The 14,614-nt window shown below is 41.6% G+C and overlaps 1 protein-coding gene across 1 annotated transcript in view; it reads left to right on the top strand.

Moving 5' to 3' along the window:
* The first annotated feature begins 573 nt into the window (after positions 1–573).
* LOC141319879 (protein NLRC3-like) overlaps positions 574–14,614 on the top strand; it is a 352,126-nt gene continuing 338,085 nt past the window's right edge. The window contains exons 1-6 of the mRNA XM_073833277.1: positions 574–1,201; positions 1,352–2,576; positions 6,017–6,190; positions 6,382–6,555; positions 6,687–6,733; positions 8,112–8,248. Coding sequence (XP_073689378.1) covers positions 667–1,201; positions 1,352–2,576; positions 6,017–6,190; positions 6,382–6,555; positions 6,687–6,733; positions 8,112–8,248 — 2,292 coding nt within the window. The 5' untranslated portion in view covers positions 574–666. The remainder of the gene's footprint in view (positions 1,202–1,351; positions 2,577–6,016; positions 6,191–6,381; positions 6,556–6,686; positions 6,734–8,111; positions 8,249–14,614) is intronic.

Here is a 14,614-nt window from a genome sequence, read left to right as displayed (position 1 = left end):
ATGTAAGTTGTGCGCTGAGGAGAACATGTCTCAAAGACATTAAAAAAGTACAACAGGACAAGCTGCAGTAAACGTTTGTGCTTTCGTCGACAACTTGGTCCCGCATCTTTCCCACAGCAGCTGTGTTATTCACTACCATAAAGTGATGCGATCGATGGATGGTTCAGACATCACTAATCATTTTTATTATTGATTTTATCAGTTAGTTGTTGTAGCCCTGCTTATAATAAATCTAACAGCAGACAGAACTAAAGAAAGAATGATTTCTGTTTTCATCAGGATATCCAGGAGTAGGAAGAGGAAGCGATCAACACCAGATCCCAGCTGTGTGTCTCTGAAGAGTGACGTATCCATGAATATGCCTCCTTTATTTAGTGATGATCCAGTGACCTCTGACCCCAGGTGAGGCTAAATGTGTAGTGATGACACTTGTGCTCCTGAACAGACAAGAACCACCACCTCTATTGATTTAGATGTTAATCGACACAACCTTTATTTTTTAATTTTTTTAATCTGTTCTTCTTTTGATATTTCAGCAGAGCAGATCGAGACCGAAGCATCTCTGTCTTCTGTGTCAACAACACGAGTGTTACAGCGTCCCTGAATAAATATGACCAACCAGTGAATGATAAACTACAAAAAGTCAAAGACCAGCACAAAACCAGCATGAAGAACAAGTATGAGAAATTATTTGAGGGGAAAAAGCTCCAGAAAAACGAAACCCTCCTGAATAGGATCTACACACAGCTCTACATCATAGAGGGAGAAAGTGAAGGAGTAAATAAAGAACATGAGGTTTTCCAGATGGAGAAAATTGTCAGAACAAAACATTCAAAAGACACTCCAATCGACTACAATGACATCTTTAAAGCCTCAGATGAACCAGGATATAAGAAGAAAATCAAGACTGTCCTTACTAAAGGCATCGCTGGAATTGGAAAAACCGTCTCTGTGCAGAAGTTCATTCTGGACTGGGCCGAAGGAAAAGCCAATCAGGATGTAGATTTCATGTTTGTGCTTCCATTTCGAGAGCTGAACTTGATCCGAGATCATCGGTACAGTCTTCACAGGCTTCTGCTGGACTTTCATCCCGAACTTCAAGATCTGGACTCAAAGATTTATGAGGAGTGTAAAGTTTTGTTCATCTTTGATGGTCTGGATGAAAGCAGAATGAGACTCATGTTCTCAGATGTTGAGAAAGGTTGTGATAAAACTGGGACTTCATCCGTGGGTGTGTTGATGTCAAAACCATTTATGTTTTCAGATGATCAGGTAGTTTATGATGTGACTGAGACTTCATCAGTGGGTTTGTTGATGTCAAACCCAAAGACATTTTCAGATGATCAGAAAGTTTGTGATGTGACTGAGACTTCATCAGTCGGTGTATTGATGTCAAACCTCTTGAAAGGAGAACTGCTTCCCTCTGCTCTCATCTGGATCACCTCCAGACCAGCAGCAGCCAATCAGATCCCCTCCAAATACATCAACCGCCTGACAGAAATTCAGGGATTCAATGAGCCTCAGAAGGAGGAATATTTCAGAAAGAGAATCAGTGACCAGCATCAAGCCAGCAGAATCATCTCACACATCAGAAGAGCAAGAAGCCTCCACATCATGTGCCACATCCCCGTCTTCTGCTGGATCTCATCCACTGTGCTTCAGAAGCTCCTGGAAGAAGATCTGAGTGCAGAAATCCCTCAAACTCTGACTGAAATGTACATCCACTTCCTGCTGATTCAGATCAACATGAGGAACCAGAAGTATGAAGAGAGAGATCCAGAGAAGCTCCTCCAGTCCAACAGAGACGTGATTGTGAAACTTGCTGAAGTGGCTTTCAAACAGCTGAGGAAGGGCAATGTGATGTTCTATGAGGAGGACCTGATTGAGAGCGGCATAGATGTCACCGATGCCTCGGTGTATTCTGGGATTTGCACTGAGATCTTTAAGGAGGAATCTGTGATTCATCAAAGGAAAGTCTACAGCTTCATCCATCTGAGCATTCAGGAGTTTCTCGCTGCTTTCTATGAGTTTTACCGCTATTTAAAGAAGAACAAGGAATCACTACATAAAATCAGGGCTTATGGTTTTGATGACTCTCTGTATGATCTACTAAGATCAGCAGTGAATAAAGCCCTTGAAAGTGAGAATGGGCAGCTGGATTTGTTTCTGCGGTTCCTGCTGGGCGTCTCACTGGAGTCCAATCAGAGACTCTTACAGGATCTACTGATACACACAGAGAACAGCTCAGAGAGCATCAGAGAAACCGCATGGTACATTAAAGAGAAGATCAAATATGAACGTCATATAACAGGTTCTCTCTCAGCTGGTCAATCCATCAATCTGTTCCTCTGTCTGCTGGAAGTGAAAGATCAGACTCTCTCCAGAGAGATTCAGGATTTTGTGAGATCAGACATACACTCAGAGAAGAAACTCTCTCCTGCTCACTGCTCAACAATCGCCTACATGATTCAGATGTCAGAGGAGCCGCTGGATGAGCTGAACCTCATGAAATACAACACATCAGCTGAGGGGAGAAGAAGACTGATACCAGCTGTGAGAAACTGCACAAAAGCTCTGTGAGTGTTTACTCTTTAGTATCGTATTTAATAATGAATCTGACACTATTAAAATAAAGGTCCCTAAATGAGAGATTTTCTCCTAAATAACAGCTCATAGTTTTAAATGTGCCATAGAATGGAAAACTGTATTTACCTTGGCATAGTTGAATAATACCATTTCAGTACATGGACATGACATACAGTGAGTCTCAAACACCATCGTTTCCTGCTTCTTATATAAATCTGGTGTTTGCAAAAGACCACCGAAAAAAAGGCTAGTCCTAACATAACAGCAACTATTACGCAATAGTCTGGGGATCATTAATAGTTACGCCCCAACATTTTCATCGCCCTATCAGACGTTCTGCAGCTAGGCAGCTGCAGCAAAAAAACAAAGTGAGGGCAATAGCGAAAATGGTGGATCACGGGAATAAATGTTTTGTTCCAGGTTGCGCAGGGGATGTAAAGTACAGTGAAGACTAAAATGATTGTGCATTCAAAACGGCAGTTTCAATGACCTGCATGTTAATAGCGACTTGAACTCCGTGATTAAAGGTTGTATCAGCGATTTCAAGCCTGAAACATAAAGTGTCACTTTCAGCTGACCTTTCTTCATGATCCGCTCGCTGCCTGCCCCATAAATTGTCTGTAAAAAAAAACGCATCTCTGTGGTCAGCCTAGGGTCCGAGATATATAACAATTGGTGCTACCAACAATTCCACAGCAAAACAAACAGTGTTCCAACCAATCACCATCAGGAGGTTGGAGTTGTGGACTTTCGCTCCGCCTCCCTCACATCCCTGCACCAGTACGAAAGAACATTTTTTAATAGTGTTTTAATAGTGTTGAATTAATTAAATTAAAATCCCTTTTGCACCTATTATTTATGTTGAAAAATCAACAATCTTGAATCTTGCCTTTCATTAAGTTAATCCTCTTTTAGTGTTACAGTAATGTTTCAATGTAAAGCCTATGGTTTAAATAGAGTTAAAATTAAGTTGGAGTAAATATTTTTTTGTGATGGGTATCAAGCTGCAATAAAGTTGCGAAACAATACTGAATATTATTAATTATCTTTTATTACTGATGTAAATGCCCTGTAATCACAAATGCAAAAATACTGTGGCAATGAGCAAAAAGATTTAGACATCAATTATCAGCGGCAGCTGCACTCGTGGGGTTTGCAGTTAGATCTGCTAGGGTCTTCCTTCAGGACGCCTCGCTTGCCCGCGAAGAAGCAGCGGCGTTTCAGCGGTACCTCCCTCGCACCGTCAGAGCCGGGGCTGCTGGGCATGAGCAGCCCCATCCGTGTCCCAGCTTCTCGCATTGTGAGGCACAGAGACTGAGTGTCGCTACTCGTGTACTTTAGAGAAAGGATATTATATCCAGTTCGGCGCCTCGTTGTCGCCTTTCGAAGGGGGTCTTTCCCACCCTTGTGGTCCTCGAGAAGGCTCTGATCATGGAGCAAGAAGTGAATACCCTCCTGAGGAAGTAGGCCATCGAGGTGGTCCCTCCTAACGAGTGGGAAGCCGGGTTCTATAGCTGGTACTTCATTGTTCCAATTAAGGATGGGGGCTTTCATATTTTAAATCTGCGTCGGCAGAACCGCTCAGTCACGAGGCTGAAGTTCAGGATGCTAACACTTAAACAGGTCATTTATCAAAGGACTGGTTTGTCAGGATAGATCTGAAAGATGTATATTTCCTCGTCTCCAAACTTTCTCAACAGATGAAGTTCCTGAGTTTCGCTTTTAAGGGCAAAGCGCACCAATAGTGGCCGCTTAGCCCGCGGTCTGTGGAGTGGTCGCCCATTGAACAAGCTGGCGCATCAGATCCTTGTGTGGTCCCAGGACAAACTCCTTTCACTGAAAGCATTTCACATTCCTGGGCATCTCAATTTGGGAGCAGACATCCTGTCAAGGCAGGGGCTAAGGCCCTGGGAATAGATGCTTTATCCAGTGGTGGTGGAGCAGATTTGGAGAGTGTTTGGCCATGCTCAGGTGGACCTCTTTGCGACTAAGGAGACATTGCAATGTCCCCTCTGGTACTCTTTGACTCATCCAGCTCCCCTGAGGCGGGATGCCATGGTACAGATGTGGCCAAGGCTTCATCTGTACGCCTTTCCCCTGATCGCTCTGCTCCCAGGAGTTCTGGAGAGAGTTTGCCGGGACGGAGTCAGTCTACTCCCTGTAGCCCTGTACTGGCCGGGCCGAGTGTGGTTCTCGGACATGATTTTCCTTCTCAACGGCTCTCCAGGGGAGATTCCCATCAGGAGGGATCTTCTCTCAACTGGAGCTGTGGGTGTAGCCCCTGAGGGGGCACAACTCATAGCTTCCAGTCTCTCAGCTGAGGTTGTCGAGACCATTCTCCAGTCCAGAGTTCCCTCTACGAGGAAAGTGTACACCTTGAGGTGGAATGACCGTCAGTTTCACCCAGTTAACTGCCCAATCAGTCGAGTCTTGGAGTTCTTACAGCTTATTTCTCCACAAGGATATCCCACTCCACCCTGAAGGTGCTAGTGGCAGCAATTTCAGCCTACCACACCCCTCTTGGTGGCCTCTCAGTGGGCAAAAATCCTCTGGTTATACGCTTTTAGTCACTGTGTCCCCACGTGGGACCTAGCTGTGGTGCTCCAAGCTCTCTGTCATCCCCCCCCTTCCACAAAGACTACGTTGCTCTTAGCCTTGTCTTCTTTGAATAGAGTGGGGGACCTGCAGGCCCTTTCTGTGGCCCCGTCCTGTCTTGACTTTGCGCCTGGTATGGCCAAAGCTTTCCTTTACCCTTTACCCTAGAGCAGGGTATGTACCCAAGGCATTCTGTCCTCCTCCTTTCACGGATCCAGAGCAGCAGAAGCTTAATCGTCTGTGGAGATACATTCATCCAGGTAGAAGTTTCTTCTAAATAAAGTTTAATTTAAAAAACACTGGACTTACAAACATACTTAAAAACACAAGACGTTTCAGTGTTCATCCAAACACCTTCATCAGTTGTTGGGTGTACAGGAAGTAACTCTGGCAATTGTAGACACAAAGGGGTCACATGATCTAAATCACATGACAGGTGTAAGCACAAGAAGCTTAATTGTGTCTACAGAGCTACCCTGTGGCGTAGGTCGGACAAGTTGCTAGTGTGCTACGGTAAACTCAAGAGGGGCACAACTGTCTGGAGAATCTCTCGAAACTTTAAATATTTTTACTCTCAGAAAACATTGTTAAATTTACAGTGTTAAATTTTAAACATTCATAAGATGAAGAAACATTCAGAAGGTAATCTAATCTCAGACATGAATCAATCTGAATAATAAAATGATCCAATTATCTGAATCTCAGGAGCACATCGTATTGTGATTTAATGCTCAGATCATGTCATCCTCCCTTCCCTGAGGACAAATAACTAGCAACCCTATGTACATGTCTTTATTGTTTTGGTATCTTTTACATTTGATTTAATCTCTTCCAGATTTTCTGGCTGTAATCTGTCAGATCAGCATTATGAAATTGTGTCTTCAGCTCTTCAATCCTCAAACTCTGTCCTGAGAGAGCTGGATCTAAGTAACAATGACTTGCAGGACTCTGGTGTAAAGTTTATTTCTGATGGACTGAGGAGCCCAAACTGTCAGCTGCAAATACTGAGGTATTAGGAACAAGATATAATTTACTGTCAGCTGGTTATGATGTTGATGTCAGTTGATGTGTCTGTAAATGATCTGTCTCTGTGTCTAAAGATCAGACTGTGTCTCTACATGATCTGTGTGTCTGTAGAAGACCTGTTTGTGTATCTGTAGATGACCTGTCTGTGATCAGTCTGTTGATGTGTGTCTGTAGGTTGTCTGGCTGTATGGTGACAGAGGAAGGCTGTGGTTATTTGTCTTCAGCTCTGAGTTCAAACCCCTCACACCTGAAAGAGCTGGATCTGAGCTACAATCACCCAGGGGAATCAGGAGTCCAGCTGCTCAAACACAAACTGCAGGATCCAAATTATAAACTGCAGAAATTAAAGTATGTTAAACAATAAAACTGATTTACTGAACGTGTGTGTGTGTGTGTGTGTGTGTGTGTGTGTGTGTGTGTGTGTGTGAGAGAGAGAGAATGATGCAGATCATCATTAATGTGTATTTGTGTGTTTACAGTGTGGATCATGGAGGAGCGATCAGGATTACAGCAGGACTGCGAAAGTGTAGGTCTACAAACACACGCACACAGAGATTGTTGTTTGACTGTATTACTGAGATCATCTTACAGACTTTCATTGTTTTGAAAGGTTAATGATATCTTCTATGCTCTCCAAACATCACATAAACATGTGCCAAACATTAGATTTAAAGAGAAACATGATTTGCCCAGTTTATGAGCTTTTTAAAACAATATTAAATGTGTGTTCTGAGTTTGTCAAACCACAGAAAAATGTGTTATTAATCACCCAGCCGAATTTTAAAAATAAAAACCCCTGGCAAGTTAATAAAATACAGTAAAATCTTTTTTTTTTTTAAAGCAGTATTATCTGCTCTCAAACGCTGGGGGCATGTCCATTGTCAGCGTTGAAACCACACCCACTCACGGAAAGCTGCCGTCTTTCTCAACTGCCTGAATCAGCTCTAAACAAGCTGAATGGATGCTCCCTTTAGCGGCTTAATTTAAATAAGGAGACCAAGCTGTTTTGTAAATCGAAACTAAGTTTTTGAAGGAAAAAAACTCCCATCTCATTTTCTTTTCCAATCACCTTCTTTGCACATTCGCTTTATAAACACTGGGTAAGTACTTCTGCCACAATGAAGAACGATTTTGAAGTTGGAGGAGAAAATGAGATGCGAGTTGTTAAACATACCCTAACTGTCTAGAACCAAAGTGAGCTAGACACGACCAGCATTTCAGGTTAAAAAGTATATAAATTGTACATTTTTTAGAAAATAACCTATCATTTCACTAGAAAAGATCCCTCTTCCTTGGCTGGAATCATTTAGAGTTATTGTCCTTACATGACCAGCTAAGTACCAACTTAAACCAGCTCATGACCAGCATCCATGCTTCAAAACCTACAACAGGGCAGAATCACTAAACCTCTGACCACCACATTATCTAACACCAGCATTCATTGTAAAACACATCTTTCATGATTGCTTTCATGAGATCTTGCATTCATTTATGTGATTTGTTGAGATGAGCGGCGACCCCCCCCCCCCCCCCCGGTAGTGATTTATATAGTGTTATTTCTAATCACCCAGAACCTGATGCTTTGGCTCTGAGAAAAGGCACCATGTCAGAAGTGCATGAAATCGTGCCTGTACGCAGAAGGCTAAAATATAGAAATGTACCAGTGCGTACTTCAAGCACTGGGCAACATTGAAATTTTAATTTTACAAGAACTATCCAATTCCTGACCTTAAGTATCTGATTCTGGAATTGAAATTGATTTTTCGATTCCCAAACCTAGTGAGCACATTTGCGAATAGTCAAGACATTTTGGTCTTTGCAAATACAGTCAAAGCTCTAAACACACACACAAACACCTTCATTGTTATGTTAAGTTGTTCTTGATGTTTCTCTCTTGTGTTCAGATGCCTGTGATCTCACACTGGATCCCAAAACAGCAAACACTGAAATCATTCTGTCTGATAAGAACAGGAAGATCACACGTGTCCTGGATGATAAGCTGTATCCTGATCATCCAGAGAGATTGGATGAAGTTCCTGAGGTTCTGTGTGTTGGGAGTCTGACTGGACGCTGTTACTGGGAGGCTGAATGGAGTGGAAATAATGCTTATATATCAGTGTCATATAAAGGAATCAACAGGAAAGAATGGACAGAGTGTTTCTTTGGACCCAGTGACATATCCTGGAGTCTGAAATGCTTTGAAAACAGATTGATTGTCTGGCACAATGATAACAGAACTGATACATCTGCTGTCTGTCCACCGTCTAATAGAGTAGGAGTGTGAATGAATGAATGAATGAATGAATGATGCATTTGTATAGCGCTTTCATGTGTATTTCCGTACACCCAAAGCGCTTTACAATCATATGGGGGATCTCTCCTCAACCACCACCAGTGTGCAGCATCCACTTGGATGATGCGTCGGCAGCCACAGTACAACGGCGCCGGTGCGCTCACCACACACCAGCTACAGGTGGAGAGGAGAGAGTAATATAGCCAATTTAATGGAAGGGGATTATTAAACCTTATTATTATTAAACCAGGAGTGTATGTGGACGTGTCTGCCGGCACTCTGTCCTTCTACAGCATCTCTGACGCACACACACTCACACACTTACACACATTCAACACCACATTCACTCAACCCCTCTGTGCTGGATTTGGGGTTTATCCTGGTTCCTCAGTGTCTCTTTGTGATATTAATAGATAGAGTGCGTTACATGCCAAGGGTTGAGCTACTGTTGTTCCCTTCCACTTTCTGTTGTTATTCATTCTCTGCTTTTCTTCCAAATGTAGAAGTTGCGTTCAGCTGGTTGAATTTCTGCATTGGAACCAATCATAGACTGTGAGCTGTGACTTAAGATGCTTCTAGGACAGAAAGAGGAGGGGCTTGGAGACTTTGAGTCCTTTTGTTGGTGGGTTTTAACTCTCTTATTTGTCTTTTGATTGTTACTCAGTTATATCATAATTACTGTAAGCTACGGTTTAACAACCCAGAGGGAAGGGAAAGGAGAGAATGTCACATAATATACACATCCCATTCACACAGATTCGGTACTGTTAGAAACATAAGAAAAGAGGTGCTACCCCATGTGTGTTTGTTAGCAAGCATAGCGTTAGTTAGGCCGTGTGTTACGCCAAAGACTTTTATTTGATTTTCTTTTTGTCTTTAGTTACCGTGTGTTTGGTTTTGTTATTTTCTTTGGTTTAAACATGTTCCTTCCCTCCTGTGGTTTGTTTATCTTTCTTTTATTTTTATATACATTGTATATAACAGTATATATCTATATTTTCTTCTGGTGGTTGGTTGTTTTCATTTACAATGTAAACCAACATTAGTCATTGTTCCTGTGTTGGTTTGCAGCAGTTGGTCCCAATTTTATTATGTTTGCTCCTTTTCATACCCCGAACCACAAGGGGGCATAACATAATTTGGGGCCTCATCTGAGTTCATTCTTACATTGAGGAAGTACCGGTTATAGCTCATTGCCCTGGGAGGAATTGTTGTGAGCTGACACAGATTAGAGTAAATTAATATTCTGTGTAGTTTTGTGTATGTTTGTTAAAGGTCCCATATCGTCAAAATCAAAATTTCCTGGCTTTTTTCATGATAACTACGGTCTAGGGGCTATCTAACTACCATATGAGTTTCAAAACAGTCAATCCACAGTAAACTGCACACAGCCTGCTTAAAGTAGCTGTTCATTTTCACGAGCAGCTGTGACTTCCGTAACGATGTGACGTCCGATCGACTCAAGTCACCGCCTTCAGTCACAAACCAACATCCCACCCTCCTTTTGTCAAACCCCCAGACCACAACGCATCCATTCCATTGAGCAACAACAACAGGAAAACAAGTTGAGAAAACCCTGTTCAGTCGATAGATGTCAAGCTATGATCATTACACAGGCTTCAGAACAACGTTAATATAAGAGACCAACAGCACGTCAACTTCAGCCTCTTTCACACAGCGATTCCGGTAAATACACGCATAATGTGTCCCACGATTTGTTCCGGAATTGTTTAATTTGGTTCATTCACAGTTGTTTTCCGGAATCTGTGCTTGCTTTACACACAAACCATAAAGACATGTGACGTTTGGATGTGAGATGTAATGCGACGCGTACGTTTCACTAAACTGAAACTAACCTGAACAAACTGTGCTTCAGCGCTGATAGTGAGGAGCTGGCTCTGCCTGATGATCGCTGCTTCATTCCACTTTGCACGTAACGTTATTTTTCGTTGTGAAGAGTCGCTTGATAACGTGCATCATTACTTCAACACTGCCTTTAGGTTCTGGCTTTGGTTCACACAGTTCCCGTAATTTTCCAGAATCAGCGCGCATTGTGAAAGGGGCTTTACTAAAGCAACAGTTATGTAGCCTACTGCATTCGGTGTTTGTAAAAGAAAAAACATTAATGATCATTCAAGTCAAGTCAAGTCAAGTTTATTTATACAGCGCTTTTTACAATACAAGTTGTGTCAAAGCAACCTTACAGTATTAAAATAATAAGATAAAATGTCAATAAAAGTGCAAAAGTTCCATATTGCAGCAAAGTCAATTTGGAGAGGACTCATATGGTTCCCATGGCCTTGTGCCGGTGGCTGTTTAGGGTAGGAGTTCTTTCTGATGATCTGTCCCTGGGGCTCATCTAGTTGACACGGTATCCGCTGACATTCGGCTGTAGGTGTTTATCCACCTCTTGGTACGGACTGGATCCGGGGGACTGCAGTGACCATCTGATCTGGATACGGACTGGATCTGGTGGCTATGGTGACCTGGGAATAAGAAACAAACAGACTAATATTAATGTAGATGCAAGAGTTCCAAGTTGCCACAAAATCAGATTGGAGAGGACTCATCTGGTTTTCGCAGTCTTGCGTCGGTGGCCGTCTAGGTGATGGGGTCTTCACTGATGATCTGTCTCTGGGGCTCATCTAGTTGATGTGGTCTCTGCTGACATTCAGGGCTGTAAAGGATATCTCTGGGTGCTGATGGGTACAGACTGGATCCGGGGGACTGCAGTGAACGTCTGATCTGGATACATGATCGGTGGCTACGGTGACCTCGGAATAAGAAGGAAAGATACTAGTATTAGCGTAGTACGTATGCAACGAGTACATCAGGTGTTTTGGGAAGTGTCCCTGGTTCCGGTTGACCTAAATAATGCAGCCTAACAATCCTTTAACGGATTTGGATTGGAAAATGTATTAAGTGTAGGCCAGGTTAAAGAGATGGGTCTTTAATCTAGATTTAAACTGACAGATTGTGTCTGCCTCCCGAACAGTGTTAGGTAAATTGTTCCAGAGTTTGGGCGCTAAATGTGAAAAAGGACCTGCCGCCCGCAGTTGATTTTGATATTCTAGGTACTATCAAATTGCCGGAGTTTTGAGAACGCAGCGGACGTGAAGGACTATAATACGATAGTAGCTCGCTCAAGTACTGAGGAGCTAAACCATTCAGGGCTTTATAAGTAATTAGCAAGATTTTAAAGTCTATACGATGTTTAATAGGGAGCCAGTGCAGTGTTGACAGAACCGGGCTAATATGGTCATACTTTCTGGTTCTAGTAAGAACTCTAGCTGCTGCATTTTGGACTAGCTGGAGTTTGTTTATTAAGCGTGCAGAACAGCCACCCAATAAAGCATTACAATAATCTAATCTTGAGGTCATGAACGCATGGATTAACGTTTCTGCATTTGACATCGAGAGCATAGGTCGTAATTTAGATATATTTTTTAGATGAAAAAATGCGGTTTTGCAAATGCTAGAAATGTGGCTTTCGAAGGAGAGATTGCTATCGAATAGGACGCCTAGGTTCCTAACTGATGATGACGAATTTACAGAGCAGCCATCTAGTATTAGACTGTGTTTTAGGTTATTACTTGTAGAGGTTTTAGGTCCAATAATTAACACCTCTGTTTTTTCAGAATTTAGCAGTAAGAAATTTCTCGCCATCCAATTTTTTATTTCAACTATGCATTCTGTTAGTTTTTCGAATGGATATGTTTTGCCGGGCTGCGAAGAAATATAGAGCTGAGGATCATCAGCGTAACAATGAAAGCTAACACCATGTTTCCTGATGATATCTCCCAAGGGTAACATGTAAAGCGTAAAAAGTAATGGCCCTAGCACTGAGCCTTGAGGTACTCCATACTGCACTTGCGATCTAAATGATACCTCTTCATTTATTGCCACAAACTGATGACGGTCAGACAAGTACGATTTGAACCATGCCAGTGCACTACCACTAATGCCTACATAATTTTTAAGTCTATTTAAAAGAATGTTGTGGTCAATAGTATCAAATGCGGCACTAAGATCCAGTAGCACTAATAGAGAGATGCAACCACGATCGCTTGACAATAGCAGGTCATTTGTTACTCTAATTAGAGCAGTCTCAGTACTATGATATGGTCTAAAACCTGACTGGAAATCCTCGCAGATACCATTTTTCTCTAAGAAGGAGCATAATTGTGAGGATACTATCTTTTCTAGTATCTTTGACAGAAAAGGGAGATTCGAAATTGGTCTGTAGTTAATTAATTCATAGGGGTCAAGTTGTGTTTTTTTAATGAGTGGCTTAATAACAGCTATTTTGAAGGTTTTAGGGACATATCCTAATGATAGTGACGAATTAATAATATTCAGAAGAGGATCTATGACTTCTGGAAGTACCTCCTTTAGTAGCTTAGATGGAATAGGGTCTAACATACATGTTGTGGGTTTAGATGATTTAACAAGTTTATACAATTCCTCCTCTCCTATAATAGAGAATGAATGGAATTGTTCCTCAGGAGATCTACAACGCACTCTGATGCGATACTGTAGCGGGCGGCTGTATGGTTACAATTTTATCTCTAATAGTGTCTATCTTGGAGGTAAAGTACGTCATAAAGTCATTACTGCTGTGCTTTTGGGAAATGTCTAAACCTGTTGCTGCAATATTTTTAGTTAATTTAACCACAGTATTGAACAAATACCTAGGGTTATGTTTGTTTTCTTCTAAGAGAGATGAAAAGTAATCCGATCTGGCAGTTTTTAATGCTTTCCTATAAGATAAATTACATTCACGCCAAGCAGTACGGAAAACCTCTAGTTTTGTTTTCCTCCAGCTGCGTTCCATTTTTCGTGCTTTTCTCTTTAGGGCGCGGGTATGATCGTTATACCACGGTGTAACACTGTTTTTCTTAATCTTTTTTTAGGCGCACTGGAGCAACTGTATCTAAAGTGCTAGAAAAGAGAGAGTCCATAGTTTCTATTACATCATCAAGTTTTTCTGAGCTATTGGATATGCTGAGGAATTCAGATAAGTCAGGAAGATTACTTACAAAGCAGTCTTTTGTAGTAGAAGTGATGGTTCTACCGTATTTGTAGCAAGGAATTGAATTAACAGTTTTAGCTATCTGGATTATACAAGAGACTAGATAATGATCTGAGATATCATCGCTTTGCTGCAGAATTTCAACGCCATTAACATCAATTCCATGTGACAGTATTAAATCTAGAGTATGATTTCGGCAATGAGTAGGAGCTGACACGTGTTGTCTAACCCCAATCGAGTTCAAAATATCTATAAATGCTGTTCCTAATGCATCTTTTTCATTATCAACATGGATGTTAAAATCACCCACTATTAAGACTTTATCTGCGGCCAGCACTAATTCGGATAGAAAATCAGCAAATTCTTTAATAAAGTCTGTATGGTGCCCTGGTGGCCTGTATACAGTAGCTAGCACAAACGTCACAGGGGATTTATCATTAGTACTTGTTTCTCTGGATAATGCTATATCAAGCACCATAACTTCAAACGAGTTATAATTGAAGTCCGTTCTCTGAGAGACATTGAGAATACTGCTATAAATAGTAGAAACACCTCCTCCTTTACCTTTTAGACGCGGTTCATGTTTATAACAGTAATCTTGGGGGGTGGACTCGTTTAAAATAATGTAATCGTCTGGTTTTAGCCAGGTTTCTGTCAAACAGAGCACATTTAGGTTATGATCAGTGATCATATCATTTACAAAAAGTGCTTTCGTAGAAAGGGACCTGATATTCAATAAGCCAAGCTTTATCAATTGTTTCTCTGTATTATATATATTTTTTATTTGTTGAACATCAATTAAATTGTTAGTCTTGATTTGATTCAGGCGTTTTTTGTATTTTCTAGCTCGGGGAACAGACACAGTCTCTATAGAGTGATATCTAGGTGAAAGGGTCTCTATGTGCTGAGAATTAACTGATTTCTGTGACGTGAGGCGGCTAGCAGACAGTCGGTTTAGCCAGTCTGTCTGCTTCCTGACCTGGGCCCCAGTGAGTCAAGTGCAAACTCTAAGACTATGTGCCATATTTCTAGATGGAAGAGATGCTCCACATCCGGAGGGATGAAGACCATCTCTTTTCAAC

The sequence above is a fragment of the Garra rufa genome, chromosome 1 (assembly GCF_049309525.1).
Source record: "Garra rufa chromosome 1, GarRuf1.0, whole genome shotgun sequence".
In the NCBI taxonomy this organism is placed as follows: domain Eukaryota; kingdom Metazoa; phylum Chordata; class Actinopteri; order Cypriniformes; family Cyprinidae; genus Garra; species Garra rufa.
The sequence above is the reverse complement of the archived record's forward strand: the minus strand, read 5'-3'. Positions and strand labels throughout refer to the sequence as shown.